The sequence below is a fragment of the Pollicipes pollicipes genome, unplaced genomic scaffold (assembly GCF_011947565.3).
Source record: "Pollicipes pollicipes isolate AB1234 unplaced genomic scaffold, Ppol_2.1 Scaffold_6052;HRSCAF=7182_pilon_pilon_pilon, whole genome shotgun sequence".
NCBI lineage: Eukaryota > Metazoa > Arthropoda > Thecostraca > Pollicipedomorpha > Pollicipedidae > Pollicipes > Pollicipes pollicipes.
This window is the reverse complement of record NW_023596805.1, coordinates 24,526,326-24,540,591: the sequence shown is the minus strand read 5'-3', so window position 1 is coordinate 24,540,591 and position 14,266 is coordinate 24,526,326. Positions and strand designations below refer to the sequence as shown.

The window sequence follows — 14,266 nt, the reverse complement described above, 5'->3', positions numbered from 1 at the left end:
CTACCGCGTCGCGAGGCAGTTGCGGTTATTTATTCCAGGAAAAGGGCGAAGTTCCCTATTTCTAAACATTGACCACATGAACCCCACTCTATTGCCGTCCTTTTGTGAACCCTGCATGCACGTCACCTTTTCATGCTTGGCAGCCTCCAAGCGCGCAAAAGTCGAGCAGGGCGAAAATTAACGCACGAGTCCCATGCGGTTTTCAAAATGCGTGAGATGTTTGCGCATCATGCATACATACTCATCGCCCGCAATTTGAAAATGGCATGCGACTTGCGCGTTAGTTACGCGATACTTGCGAAGCGTTTGTTATGACGAAAGAAAGCGGACGCGTTGCTAAAACGTGCCTCAGGGAGGGTGCCAGATGTCAAATTACCTCCCGAAACCCGCGCATTTGGAGGGAAATTCTGCGAAATCGTCCATTATCTAGCGCATATGTCTTGACTCAGCTGGAAGGAAGGGGCGGGGGGGGGGATGCAGGCAAAGGTACTGGGTTAACATAACCTTCAACATTGGCAATATTGTTGTAAGATGTGTGTTGTTCCACTCAAAATGACGGCACATGGAGCACCGTGATGAATATATATGTCTGGTTTGCCAACAGTTCGGCGTTATTTTCTGTACTTGACCATGCATAGGGCACTTAGCAGTGTTGAAGAAACAGGCGGCAGCTATCCCGCCATTTCGCACGGAAGCACAGGAGTGTCATTAGCCCACACCGCAAAAAGAGGCGGAAAGTGATCGGAAAGCCTGCAGCAGCGATGAGCTGAGTCTCGACAACCCATGTTCCGAATCCACACTGATGTAAAGACTTGATGACGTCATCAACGGCGGTGAGCCATGCCGGGGCCTTATCGGGGCGTTGATAGGCCGGCGCCACTCAGCCAAGACGGGCGCCTGCGATAGGCTGCAGCCACGCGCGTCTGCGCGCCCGCGAGTCTGCATCAGCCGGCCAGGTCGCCGCAGGGCACGCGGACAGGTGAGAGACGCTGACCCCTGACCTCTCTGACCCGGGCTTGTTTAGCGCTCGAGTTGCGTGCGCGAAATAACCTTCCGATCGACCGGCGGGCTGGTGAGGCAGGTTCGCATGCGATGACGTAGTTTGACGTTGAGAGGAGCGACTTTGGGCGGAGTCCGGGCCACAGGAGCGTTAGTTACGTCTCAATGGCGGTCAGAGGTCGGTGCTGATACTGGCTTGACCCTCGGCCAGGCTGGTGTCATGCTGGTGTCAGGCTGGTGTCAGGCTGGTGTCAGGGGCGCAACGCTCAGGGCACGTTACACCAGCGCTGAAGTCGCCAGGCTGGCGTGGAGCGGAGGAGATGACACTCCAGCATGAGGGAACTCGAATGCCAAGAGCCCTGGCCAACTATCTATGCCCCCGCAGCTAAGCCCATGTTTGCCAGGCGTGCCCAGGTGTCGGTGAGAGAGACTTGTGCCGTGGCAGCTGGAGAGCTGGTGCCCCGAGATGCAGGCTGACGGGGTCCAACAAGCATTTACGTTTAAAGCAGCAGCATCTTGGAACGAACGTGTGTTTTGTATGTTCATAGCTTTTGTTATACACCCTGGGAATGTACTTGATTGCATTGTGGTCTAGCGTATTTCATTTTTAGTGAAAAGGGGTGTTGCGCATTTCTGTGGGGCTTCCAACTGAAGTATGCATACTGAAGATCATTCCGTGTAGTTCATGGCCCTGCCCTTCATAAGATCTAAATCCCTCTAGTTTCACACACATTTCACATTTCTTTTTCTAAGCACTTCTGAGCTTCACGCCCGCGAAGATGTGCAAACCATTTCGTGCAGGTTATTTCAAAGTCACCAAGGCATCCATAACACCAGAACCACGTGATAAGAATCCTGCCATTTCATTGGTCATCTGGCGATCAGAGCCAATTAGAATATAATTGCCGGGTCGTTCATACTTGGCGTTCGTGAGCACGATTTCCAGATATAACGACCGTTAATTGGCTCTCAATCAAAGTGATGCAGGGTACGATGGGGCAATTAAAGAATGACGTATAGGGGAGCATATGCACTAAATAGAGAAACCGTGCTGTCTAGAGCAGTATTTTTCGCTGGAATTTGTCCCAATACTTATGAGTGAGCGCATTTCATCATAACTAATGCCTGCTTTAATATCTTCAAATAAAGATTGAAGCCTTGAACGCTGCTTTTCCGCGTCATTAGCCGAGTGCCTCCGCGGACATTCCTGTCTCACTCCTGAGTTCGCGGGTCGCCTACCCCGGGAGCTAACCGTGCATCGATTGCCGGTCACCAGACTGTCAAAATGGGCGTGGCCCGGAAGTCACGCCTCCGTCGGGCCGATTTGATGCGGTTTGTGGGTCGGGTGGCGGACCGGCGACCGGCGCCATGGTGGGGCCGTTACCACTGGCACGCTTGCCATGGGCTGTGGGAGAGTTTTGTGGCCATTGGACAGTTGGCCTATGCACGATTGATCGGAAACCGCCAGGCAAAAGGCGCAGTTGGTCTGCTGTTTCTAGAGAGGAGATAAAAGATCATGTCTTTGAGATACGCTTGTATATGTTCTGGCCACCAGGATCACACTGAGGCATTCCAATAAATGGAATCCTGATGTCTATCGTGTTGCATGAAATGGCAGGTTTCTAAGCGTGATACAAAATTGAGCTTTCCTACTTTTGAACCGACTGATCTACGAGTATGAGCACGGACACGAATGCATGATAAACCGTCTGCCATGTTGGCTGACCAAGGATGATCTGCAAACGTACGGATTATAGATAAAACAGTTTTATTGGCCTTATTCGTCTCAGAATAACCTGGGGATTAAAGAGATGGAGGTGATGCTTGGGCTACGTGGCTTTATCGAATCGAATTTTAAATTTAGACATTGTTGAATTTTGAAAATCTTATTTCGTTTTGATAAAGGCATGTAGTCGAAATATCACATTCATCTCTCCATTTATCTGGTCATTCTCCGACGAATAAGACCATCAAGGCTGTCTCACCTATATGCGTAATGTTCCTGACATATGCACTTCACAACGAATGTACAGATTCGTTCATTTTTCTCCCCGGGGCCGCCTAGACAGAGAACAACAACGAAGTGAGGGTAACACACCATTCTATGTGTTTAGAGCGACGCGCACCATTGAAAAAATGAAAACGGTAAAACGACATCGATGCTGTGTTCATTTTCACCGGCGTGAGCCTTTTCGGTATCTGTACGTCAATCCATCTTCAACCTTATCAAGTCCCGGTCGTCAGCCGCTGAACCGTACAAACGCCACCGCATTGATGCAATAACTCTAAAACTGCGCGTGGCTGCAGCGCGCTCCCGCACGCTCGCCGTGAACATGGATCGATGGCAGAGCCGCCACTGCCATGGCATGACGCCGTTTACGGCTCTGTTATGCTGATTGCCAGGCCTCGCTGGCAGCCCGTTTGCTGACATTTAGTGCGGCGTAAAGCCCCGCTCCCTGTGCGTCCGTCCCCGCACGCCCGTTCACGTCCGCTGTCAGCCGGCGCCGACGTAAATGACGTGCAGGTTCATGCGTGCATGAAGACTTCCGCTGTCAGCCGGCGCCGACGTAAATGACGTGCAGGTTCATGCGTGCATGAAGACTTCCGCTGTCAGCCGGCGCCGACGTAAATGGCGTGCAGGTTCATGCGTACATGAAGACTTCCGCTGCCGGCCGGCGCCGACGTAAATGACTTGCAGGTTCATGCGTACATGAAGACGTTCGCTGCCGGCCGGCGCCGACGTAAATGACGTGCAAGCTCATGCGTGCATGAAGACGTGCGCTGTCAGCCGGCGCCGACGTCAATGACGTGCAAGCTCATGCGTGCATGAAGACGTGCGCTGTCAGCCGGCGCCGACGTCAATGACGTGCGGGTTCATGCGTACATGAACCGAGCTGAACGCCCGCTTGAGGCCAATACCAGTGACGTCACCACCAGCGACGCAGCGCAGCATACCGGAGCTCATCGTCGCATGCGTCCTGTAAACAGGGTTCCTTGCACGGTGGGCAACGGTCGTTTCGCACTTCTTCACACGCGAATGTTATGCACTTTTGTGGCGGATGACGGCGATCAGCGGCGAGATTTCGACACGCCGCGGTCATGTAACTTCCCAGGGAACGGTTCTGGCTGGGCAGCGGTGCGTCCGAGGTGCTGTTGCCGCGGTGGTGCTGGTGTCACTGGAGAGCTGGTGCCCGCCCGGTACCGACACCATGCGTTGGTGCGTGCGCGGAGCTGGGATGGGTGGTGCTTCATGCTCGGTGGTGACATGCGCTCGTTGGTGACGTGTGCTGGGCGGTGAAGTGATGATGGTGCCGGCTGTGACGTAAGCTCGGTAGTGACGTGTTCGACGCGGACAAATGCTCGGTGGTGACTGTACTGAGCGGTAAAGAGAGCTCGGTGGCGGTGGTGACGGCCGTGTCCCGTGCCATATAACAGTGTGCGCTTGGTGGTGACGTGTGTTCAATGGCGATGCGTGCTCGGTCGTGCGATGGTGGTGTAAACGTAGTTGTGATGAGGTGCGATGACGCGCGACTCCCTGAGACGGGGCACGCTCAGACACGTGCTGTGGTGTTGGGGTCGTGAACCATTAGGCAAACGACAGTTTGGCGACAGTCTTAAATGTCTAAACGTGATGTAAAACACACCAAACATGTTATTTTCCGGACCATATCGACATTCTGTTGGAGGGCTTGTCGGATTTGCCGTTGGCTGCGCCCTTACTTCTTGGAAAATGTGATGTTAAAAGGTTGAGAAGAGTCCGGGACGCTGTATTTTTGCTAGTCATTATGCGCTGCCGACATCGTTGGCTGGCCGAGACGTGGCATGTGGCTCTTGTAAGGACCTTTTTACTTTGTCAAGTGCAGGGGGACATGCTCCCACACTCCTCCCCCCCCCCACGCGGTCAAACTGACCCTCTCCCACACACCCCTCGGCCTAACTCCCCCCCCCCCCCCCCCACCACGCAGTCGGCCAGACTCCCTTTACTAGGCGAACCGTCCTCCCACTGGGTCAAACTCCCCCTACAAGGCCAACCCTCCCCCTCTGGCAAACTCGCCCCCCCCCCACGCTCGGCCAAACACCCCCACACAGCCAAACTCCTCCCCCCCCCCCCACTGGCAGCTGTTCTAGCCACGTCATGACCCAGCTATAGCCTCAACACATCGCAACCAATTCGCTACACATATGTTGTCGATCCTCAACTGAACGCAAAAATGAGGTGGCCCACATACGAGAAAAAATAATAATTTTGTTGTGGTTAAGCTCGTTTGAATTTGCGATCAGTGACGTGGATTTGGGATGTTTCCAGCACTAATAAGTTCTTAGGAAAACCCATTGCTACTGCACCTAGCTAGCCCCCATGTGCGGTTTTTATTTCAAATTAGATCTGCCTATTCGTTCGTTCTTCATCGTGTGCAAACGCTGTATTTAACAGCTTGATGACCGAGTAACGGACCCCCCCCCCCCCCCCCTCCGACGCCGGAGCTGTCCATTACTGGGAAGTGCCATGGGCGGAGGGCTCGCTATCCATCACTTGGGTACTTATCCCCAAACGCAATAGTTTCCCTCGGGAATAAAATCCATCATCGGCGACCCCGCTTCCCTGAACTGGGTCGATCGGTGCCCCCGTCAAACTTTGGAAAAATGGATATGGTGCGGCACGGCGACACGAGCGAAGTTAAAATGAGTCAGTCAAGTCGCCGGTGGAAGAGCTCTAGAACAAAGAGCCTGATGCCTTTGTTGGACGTCGAGTTTTATGCAGTCTATGTGCTGGAGCGCCAGCCGGCTTCACGGCTTTGTGCAGACAGCTGTCGGCAATGTCTTACACACATGTGACGACCACCCTGCCTGGGACGCAAACAATAGAAAACCCACGGGAGCACGTCCCCCTCCATCATGAGTCCAGATGCATACACTAGATACGGGGCGATTTCAGGGAAATTTTGTCAAAAATCACAAGATTGGGAGAAAAAACTCGACATTTTGCCCCATGAGGACAATTTTGGTTGCGTGCGTGCACCGTGGTGCTGCAGTGGCTTAACGTAGGTGTCAGAGTAAGTTTTTGGTTTAAGTTTGACTTTTGCATGCTCTTCCTCCACTTACCACTACGCAGGAAGGAGATGCCAACCGTATGGTGATCACCCTGTTGCGGGATTAAGGTTGTGCCAGACAGTGCCTACGGCTGTGGGCTCACGGGCATGGCTGCTTCTCTCCGATGACCCACCCCGAGGTCACGGGCTCACCCTGGGTCACCGCAGCAGTCCTCTGACCAACGGGCTCGATGAAAGGGGAAAGGCCGTTTTATGCATGTGTGCTACAGCGGGCTTTCTCACAGACAGTGTGTGGTCAAGAATGTCTCGCAAGGATAACGAAACTTGATCCCCCACCGCGTACAGTGAGCAGTGTGTGCTCGCAACCAACGCAAGAAACCCTGTCGTCGGGCACCAAAAACAGAGAAACATAGGCACACCACATGTACGCAGTCATGTAGCCCCCGGCATGTTCTGAAGCCACAAGTCTACAAAAAGATCTTACGCTTCGCTTCCCTCTTTTAATCCTCAGACGATCGTGGCTCACGCGCCACCACCGACGGGCACCTCCTCTCCGCGGCGACGGAGCCGGTCGGACCGACGTCGCAGGCCGCTCTGCCAACCACGGAGGATCGATCCACGGACCGCTCATTGGCTTGCTGGCGGCCGTCGGGTCCGGTCACGTCGGACGTCGCCCGCGGGCACCGGCGACCAATCAGGAGTCGGGTCACGCAGCTGCGTCGCGGCGCGACGGGAACATGGAAGGGTGCCGGCGGTGACCTGTCTGTGCGTGAGCCGACGAAGCCGGCGCTGTAGTCGGCTGTTTGCCGGAGAGTGTGACGGAATTTTCGCCGCTGGGAGGTGAGGAGTGTGACAGCACGTGGCCAAAGAGCGACATTTTGACACCCCGTGACCAAGGAGCGGCGTTGTGACACTCCGTGTCCAAGGAGCGGCATTGTGACACTCCGCAACCGGAGTGGCGGATGTGACCTTGACGTGACTAAGGATGCGGGTGTGTTCTTCGCGTGACCGAAAGCGGCTGGACGTTTTCTTCGCGTGATCGACGAGGGGGATGTGACCTTTGTGTAGTCGGAGACCGATGCCTTCGCGTGCCGTCTGGAGGAACGGAATCACCCCGTCGATCTGTGACGCCGCTTCCCTCCTGGTCATTTAAGCCGTTGTGACGCGTACCTTCCCTGCTGACATCAGCGGCACGTCGGCGAGAACGTTTGAGAGCAGTCGTGAAAACGGCAGCGAACGTTTGGGAAACCGGTCTGGCGGCCATAAAGGCGGCCATCGGGGAACCTTCGGCGAACACATCGGGCGGCCCCGGTGAACCAGCCAGAGAACCTCCGGTGAACCAGTCGGAGAATATCCGTTGGAACAGCCGGAGAACCTCCGGTGAACCATCCAGAAAGCCTCCGGTGAGCCAGTCAGAGAACCTCCGGCGAACCAGCCAGAGAACCTCCGGTGGACCAGCCGAAGAACCTCCGGTGAACCAGCCAGAGAACCTCCGGTGAACCAGGGCAGGGAACCCCCGCCTCCGGCGCAGTCATCAGTGAACGCTTGGCCGTGGGACCTTCAGCGACCCACCAGTCACTTACTGGTGACTTTACCTGACGTGCCGTGCGTTCGGCTGTCTCAGCGACCCCTCAGAAGAAGCGAGGAACCTGTCAGAGACCCCGCCCGAACTGCAGCCTCCCGGAGCCAAGCAAAACGCACCGCATTGGCCCCGTGTCAGCCCCCAAAGTGACCACCGCGAACGTCCCTGATTAATTCCCTGGTGTCTCTGCAGTAATTCCTGAAGTGGTTCCCGCACGCGGCGACATCACAAACTCCGCCGGAGAGTCTCCCCGGCGGCGCTCGGTGGCGCCGCCCAGTGTTCACGTCAACGCACCCATGTCTGCGTCGCTGCCGAGGGTCTGTGTGCTGGCGGCTCTGACAGCCTGCGCTGGCGGGATATGGCTGCCCGATGACGTCACTCCGCCGCCGGCGCGGCCGTTCAGCTCCCACGGAGGCGACATCTTGAAAACCGGCGACGTCACTCAGCAGCCACGACAGCCAATCAGCGGCGCTGGCGGCGGCAGGCCGCAGGGCGAGCCTCGCCGAGAGCCTGAGGGTAGCGGCAGGACGTACGACGACGAGGCCGACGTTTCTGATGACATCATATGGGCCATTGAACGTGAGGAGGAACGGGTGAGAAAACTGGCGGAGGATGTGGGTCTGTTAGACGTGGAGCTGGGGTTTGGAGAACCGAAGCAAATCGCCGAAGATGCAGGAGGAGGAGGACGTGCTAAGGACGGTTGGCAGAGCGGGCGCGAGGAAGGCAGGGGTGCGAAGGACTCAGAGCATCGCCCACATATCTTGGAAAAGGTAACGCCCGTCAACGCGGCTGGCGGCAGCTCAAGACTTCGCCCTGCCTCCGACGACGACCTCTTCTTCAGTACTGAGTTGAGTGGCCAGGAGGTTGAAGCTGATGTCAAGGCTGATGCACGGGATAAAGGGTATACCGGGGTCGAAGATATCGCTGTGCGGCCTGTGATGCCCGTTTCTACTGCATCGGCGACGATTTCTAACGCCCGAGGATCCGCACGTTCTCCGACACCAGCTTTATCGACTCTCTCCCCAACCATACGAGTTGCCAGCAGTCCTCAAACCCCGGCAGCCGAGGGTCAAAGTACGTTCAAAGACGTGAGGATCAACTTCCTGGCTGACGGCTTAGATGAAGCCGAGAGCAGGACCAGCTCAGTCCTCCCCACGAGAGCAGCAATAACGAGGACCACCGCCATCACCCTCACTACTGCCGTCACCGCCGGCGCGGCTGAAGACGCGGACGTTGGCCACGTGGTCGAAGCCGACGATGCCGGAGCCGACGACATCAAAGCTCCCGACGCCTTCGACGTCTCCAAAAACTCCGACGGCGCCAGACCCAACGCCGGAGCCGACGTCGCAGCTGACGACGGCGCCGGCACCGCCCCCAGCACCGCCTCCAGCACCGTCATCCCCAGCACTTCGCCGTCGCCTTGCCTGCAGCGGTGCCAAGCGGAGCTGTCGGCCGCCCAGCTGACGGTGGAGCCGTCCCTCCTGCCAGTGCTGCTCGGCGGCAACGCCAGCCTGGAATGCCGCCTGAGCGGGCGCTCAAATCAGAGTGCCGAGCTCGGCTGGGAGTTCCGGCCGGCCGGCGGTGGCACCCCCTGCCCGCTGGGCGACGCCGCAGAGTGTCCGGAGTTCTCGGGCTCGGTGGAAGCACTCGGCAATCAGAGCGACGTCGTGTCCAGGTATGCCGGGACGTCTGGGGGAGCTGTGTCCAGGTATGCTGGGGAGTCTCGGGGAGCTGTGCCCAGGCATGCTGGGGACATTTCGGGGAGCTGTGTCCAGGTATGCTGGGGGCGTCTCGGGGGGCTGCTTCAAGGACTCGCGTCATTCAACGTCAATGGCTGTTTTTCATTTTCAAGCATGTTCATGGAATCCTTTTGCCCAAAATCGGCCTATTGGTGCCGTGATAGCGAGCGGGACGGGTATGGGAATGTCGAAATCAGGAGCGCAGCCAGAGCCTTGGCAAAGGGGGGGGGGGGCATAGGGTTGAGAAAGGGCCTGAGGTGGTGAAAGCTATCCCCCCTTGAAGAAATCGCCGTATATTTTATCAATTTTGCCCCAAATGACTGGAACAGAAGCCAGCAGCGACCGCCGCAAAATGAATTTCGTTTGAATTGTTACGTTAAAAAAAACTGAAGAAATCGGGCCGTGTAAAACGACTGCACGAAAGCAAACACAGGCTCTCGTCCTTTTACATTTTTTTTGGACTGCTTCTAAACTGATAGAACTCAGAAGGTTTGCCAATTTTTTAGTTGGGCTCTACAGAGGTATTGAGGACCCCGTGAACGTAGATTGTAGATAGAAGTGGGCCAAAACTTGTGTTAACATGGCCAACCCATGTTTGCTTGAAGATGTTTAACATGCATTCAGAATCGATTAGTGAGAAAAATTACTGTAGCGTAGTGAACAAGCGCGCTCGCAAATCTAAGCAACAAAAACCTCGACGCCCGACGTTGCAGCCTCTGTGGGCTGCTCGGCGTCGGCCCCGCGGCTAACACTAAGCGCTGGCAAACGAGAGGCGAAAATCTGGTGCTAGAATTGGAGGAGTAAAGGTAGAGTTTTCATTTTTCGTGCTGCTGCAATTGTTAATTCATCCCGAAGATAACCTCAGAATTTTAAGAGCCACGCTCCAGGCTTATCTTTGAACGGTGCGGACTTATCTTGAAAACCTTTCGGAGGCATTGCTTCACAACGGCCGATCCCAAGCGCGGTGTCCAGGGCTCAGGCTGGCACGGAGCCGACTGTTTGGTGTCGGTTTCTGGCCAAAATACCCACAGGTCCCCAATCAATGTAAGAGGCCCTCTGACTGACATTTGAGGCCAGCTCCCTAATATGACACAATATATGACACAATAAGGGCGGGTAGGCCGTCCTCATTGTGTCATATGGCCAGTCTTTCGGGCTCTTCGGCTAACTTAGCCCTCCAATCGGGTTCTTGATCTTTGAACCCCAGGGGCCCTTCGGTTTCTCTTCGAGCTCTGGCTGATATTCCAGGTAACGGCCCGTATGGCCGTGATCACTGTGGGCTCCTGACGGATACAGGGACCCGTACCAGTGTAAATCGCCGTCCCCGGCTTTGCCACTGCTTGGGAAGTGAGTTCTCTGACCGATACCGACACGGAGCCGGCTGTGCGGCACGTGCCCCCCGCCTGCGCCACTGGTTGCAATATTACGGGAATATCCGAACCCTTGAAGGCATGCCAGCGGGGATGATTTGTTATGGTCTGAAAATTGTGCGTTTGGTTAAATTTTCATCGCTAAAACAGTCCATAAAACAGCTTTCAGCCTCCAGTTTCACAACTTCTTGCAGCCGAGCACTGCCGATCTGCCGTGGAGTCGGCCGTTAAGGGCTTTGTTTTTGCCGTTCGACGTCTTGACATCAAGAGTAGGCGCCCGATCGCGCCGCCCCTGGCGAAAACCCCCGCCAACAGCTGCAGGAATTGCGAGCCGTGTTTTTCGCGCCGTCACGCCTTCCGAGGGGATGACATTGATTTCCGATCGGCCGCGCGCAGAATGGCCTGTTTATCTCCGGTCTACTCGGCGCGTTTTTGTCAGATCAGGTCGTCAAGCTCGTCGGCGATCAAAGAACAGTTGACCGCTTCGTCAGCGTCAAAAAATGGCGCGCCGATGATCGGATTCGTGTCAGAGCAATTTGACTCCCTTGGGTGTAAATGGACATTCTGGCTGCAGTTTCGGCGCTCAAGCAAAACTTTCGCAAGCTCGATATTCAGCTCTGTCGTGAATTTTTTCGGATCAAAACGCGGCAACGGACTTTCGATGTCTGTTTGATATGCATTGCCGGCTATCCTGGAGCTATGGGGAGATAATGCCGAAGGACGGTTGCATCATTGGTCACGTCGTTTTCACCGAATGATTCCCACATCCTGGCACGTTTCCTGGTGATTTTCAATGTAGAACATCCTCCTGAAAGATTCTGACAGTGGAAGCGTCCGCCGGCTCTGTCGCAGCAACACTTCCCAGCCACTTGGCCGCATCCCCGACACCGCCTAAATCCGTCCCCAACCACCACCGCGTCTCCGTTCCAGGCTGACGGTCGCCAACATTACAACCGCTCGCAGCGGCCTCTACGTCTGCGAGGCGCGCGTCTTCTGCTGCGGCGCGGCCGCCGCGCCGCCGTCGCCGCTGCGCCGCTCAGTGTCGGCGCGCGTGACCGCGTACACCGCGCCGCGCTACGGCCGTCAGCTGGCGATGACGTCAGCGGTGTGCCTGCTCTTGCTGAGCGGGCTGGCGGTGACGGCGTGGATCAGCCGGCGCCGACGCCGGCGCAAGGGCGGCGCGGCAGGTCAGTGACGTCAGCGGCTCACAGCGACTTTTGAATGGGTGTGTCGCTGGTTTGGGGTGGAACCGTTTGAGATTCAACCGAGGGAGGATTGGCGTTCTGGTCGTATTTCGGGGTTGCGTAAATCTCCGTCATAAGAATGTGGTGAAGCAATCTGTAGCTTGTTCTGAACCGAAGCTTTTCTGCGGGAGACAACCTGCATGCCGAACGCATGTGTCCGCCGGTCGGCGTTTGGAACTCAGGTCCAACAGTGTCGCCCCTGCTCCAGGCCCCATCAACCACTACCGATATCAGCCGGTGCGCTTGCTGCAACTGCCCGACACGGCGGCCGCCCACCGGGACCCAGAACCGGACGGGTACGAGGACGAGGACGAGGAAGAGGACGAGGACGAGCTGTACGAGTCGGTGCGCGGAGCGGGCGACAGCCGTCCTGGCAGCGTGAGAGTGAACCCTCTGGCGGTGCCGTTCGATGCGCCGGACGTGACGTCGCTGCCGCCACCTGACGTGACGTCACCGGCGCGGGAGTTGACGTCACCGGCGCGAGGGGAGCGACCAGTTTGAGTTTCCGCGGCCGCCGTCGGACCTGCTGAAACGATTCAGCACCAGCGACGGCTTCGAGTGATGTCATTGATCCGAAGACGCCTCACACTGACGCCACTGATCCAGAGAAGGACCACAGTGCCGCCATTATTCCAACAACGGCTCCGAGTCACGTCATTGGTCCAGTAATGGCTTTGAGTGACGTCACTGGCCTGTCGACAATGTCGGATGACATTACCTGTTCAGCAACGGTCTATTGGGATGTCACCGATCCAGCGACGGCTTTGAGTGACGTCACTGATGCACAAAAAAATCTAGTGACATCACCGGCCTAGCATCAGCGTCAAGCACCACACTGGCCCAAGCTGGCCCTGCTTGTATGGAAGGTCTGACACGAGGTCACTGGATCACGGCCGGCCCTGATTATGAGGGACGGGTGGGCGCTGAGCGGCACCGACACGCCTGACTCTTGTGGAACGAACGGAAGTTGCCGACAGCTAGTGTCTGCTCATCTGGCGCTCCTACCTACAGCTGTGAGTGTCGGAAGGCAGCCAAGATCGCCACGCACTTACGTACCGTGTGTAGAGCTATCGTGTTTTCAGTCAAAATCACGATTTCTGTGCGTTTCGTGCAGACTGACGCCACGCGGTTGGCTGGTCGTGAACTGCGACGGGACGATGACATCACATGTGCTCGAAGAGAAATTGACGGCAGTAAACGCGCTGCGTGGAAGGATACAATAGGGGAGTGCCGTTGTCGCAGTCCCCACATATCCCGTGTGTCGAGCGATGCGACGCTGGCGTGATGGATGGTTCGCTTCAAGCGCTTGTTGTTTCACAATAGGTGCCTAGAGCCAGGAGCCAGGACATTACCGTACCCTTAGATGCCTATTGTTATGGCCGAGTGTGCTGTCGTTAAAAGTCAGTGGCGAGGCCAGAGGTGGATGCAATCATAATGTCTTGCGCAACAGCTGCACTGGAAAGAAATCGGCGTCAAATCGCAATTGGTTTGCTGCTCTCTGAAAGAGAACATAAACATATGTACTGGTGCTGAGTGCTGCGCGCCTTACAGTGTCGCTCACCGCTCTATCTGAATGCGATGTTAAACAATGCCATAGTCCGTCCCACGTGACCAGCAACCCTCAATGTCATAGGCACGTGCCATATAGCGCTCGGGACGTTTGTGCACCGGCTTAGGCTCGCTTTTGCGCAGCTTAGAACGCAATGCTTCCAGGTTGTGGCTTCCCCATTTAGTGTGAATAAATCGAAACGGTGATGTCGTCCCAACCTTTGCCTGAATTTGCCCGCAGCAGCGATGTCGATGTCGATGATGTCGATGTCGATGTCATCCGATGTCGGATGTCTTTCTGCACATGACCAGGAATGCAGCCAGACTGTCGTTCGCTCTTGAACGCCGCCGGGGCAAGCAGCAGATCACAATCTCGAGTCGAAACGAGCACAGCTCATGCTGTTGGGTGGCAGCAGACATAGAGCAGCGAAAAGTACACAGTGGTGTAGCTATTTCCATAGCGCGATAAAGGCTGGGAGGAAAAGACATCATTAGTGCTGGCTCGAAAATAACGCTGATCTTTGCACATGTACAGCGGGCAGCGGGCTAGTTTTAGATGCACTCGAGTAGCTTATCGATAATTGAACTATCTGCCTGGACCATATGCGAAAACTTATACTTAATGTAGAAGTCGCATTAAACAATTTTTGAAAGAATTTTGATGCACCGGAACACTCGCTCTCCAGTGTCGCTGATCGCATCTCTCCATGTCAAAAGATCCCTGTCAAAAGACACA

The 14,266-nt window shown here is 55.8% G+C and overlaps 1 protein-coding gene and 1 long non-coding RNA gene across 2 annotated transcripts; both read left to right on the top strand.

Annotated features, from left to right (window-relative positions):
• Window positions 1-916: 916 nt before the first annotated feature.
• Window positions 917-11,835, top strand: LOC119104383 (uncharacterized). The gene is made up of 4 exons (XM_037228078.1): window positions 917-979; window positions 6,559-9,304; window positions 11,669-11,779; window positions 11,826-11,835. The coding sequence occupies exons 2-4, from the start codon at window positions 7,926-7,928 to the stop codon at window positions 11,833-11,835; spliced, it is 1,500 nt and encodes a 499-aa protein (XP_037083973.1). The 5' UTR covers window positions 917-979; window positions 6,559-7,925.
• A 51-nt stretch (window positions 11,836-11,886) lies between these two features.
• Window positions 11,887-13,742, top strand: LOC119104258 (uncharacterized). The gene is made up of 2 exons (XR_005094916.1): window positions 11,887-11,925; window positions 12,191-13,742. It is a non-coding gene; the product is annotated as an uncharacterized LOC119104258 (long non-coding RNA).
• Window positions 13,743-14,266: the final 524 nt, after the last annotated feature.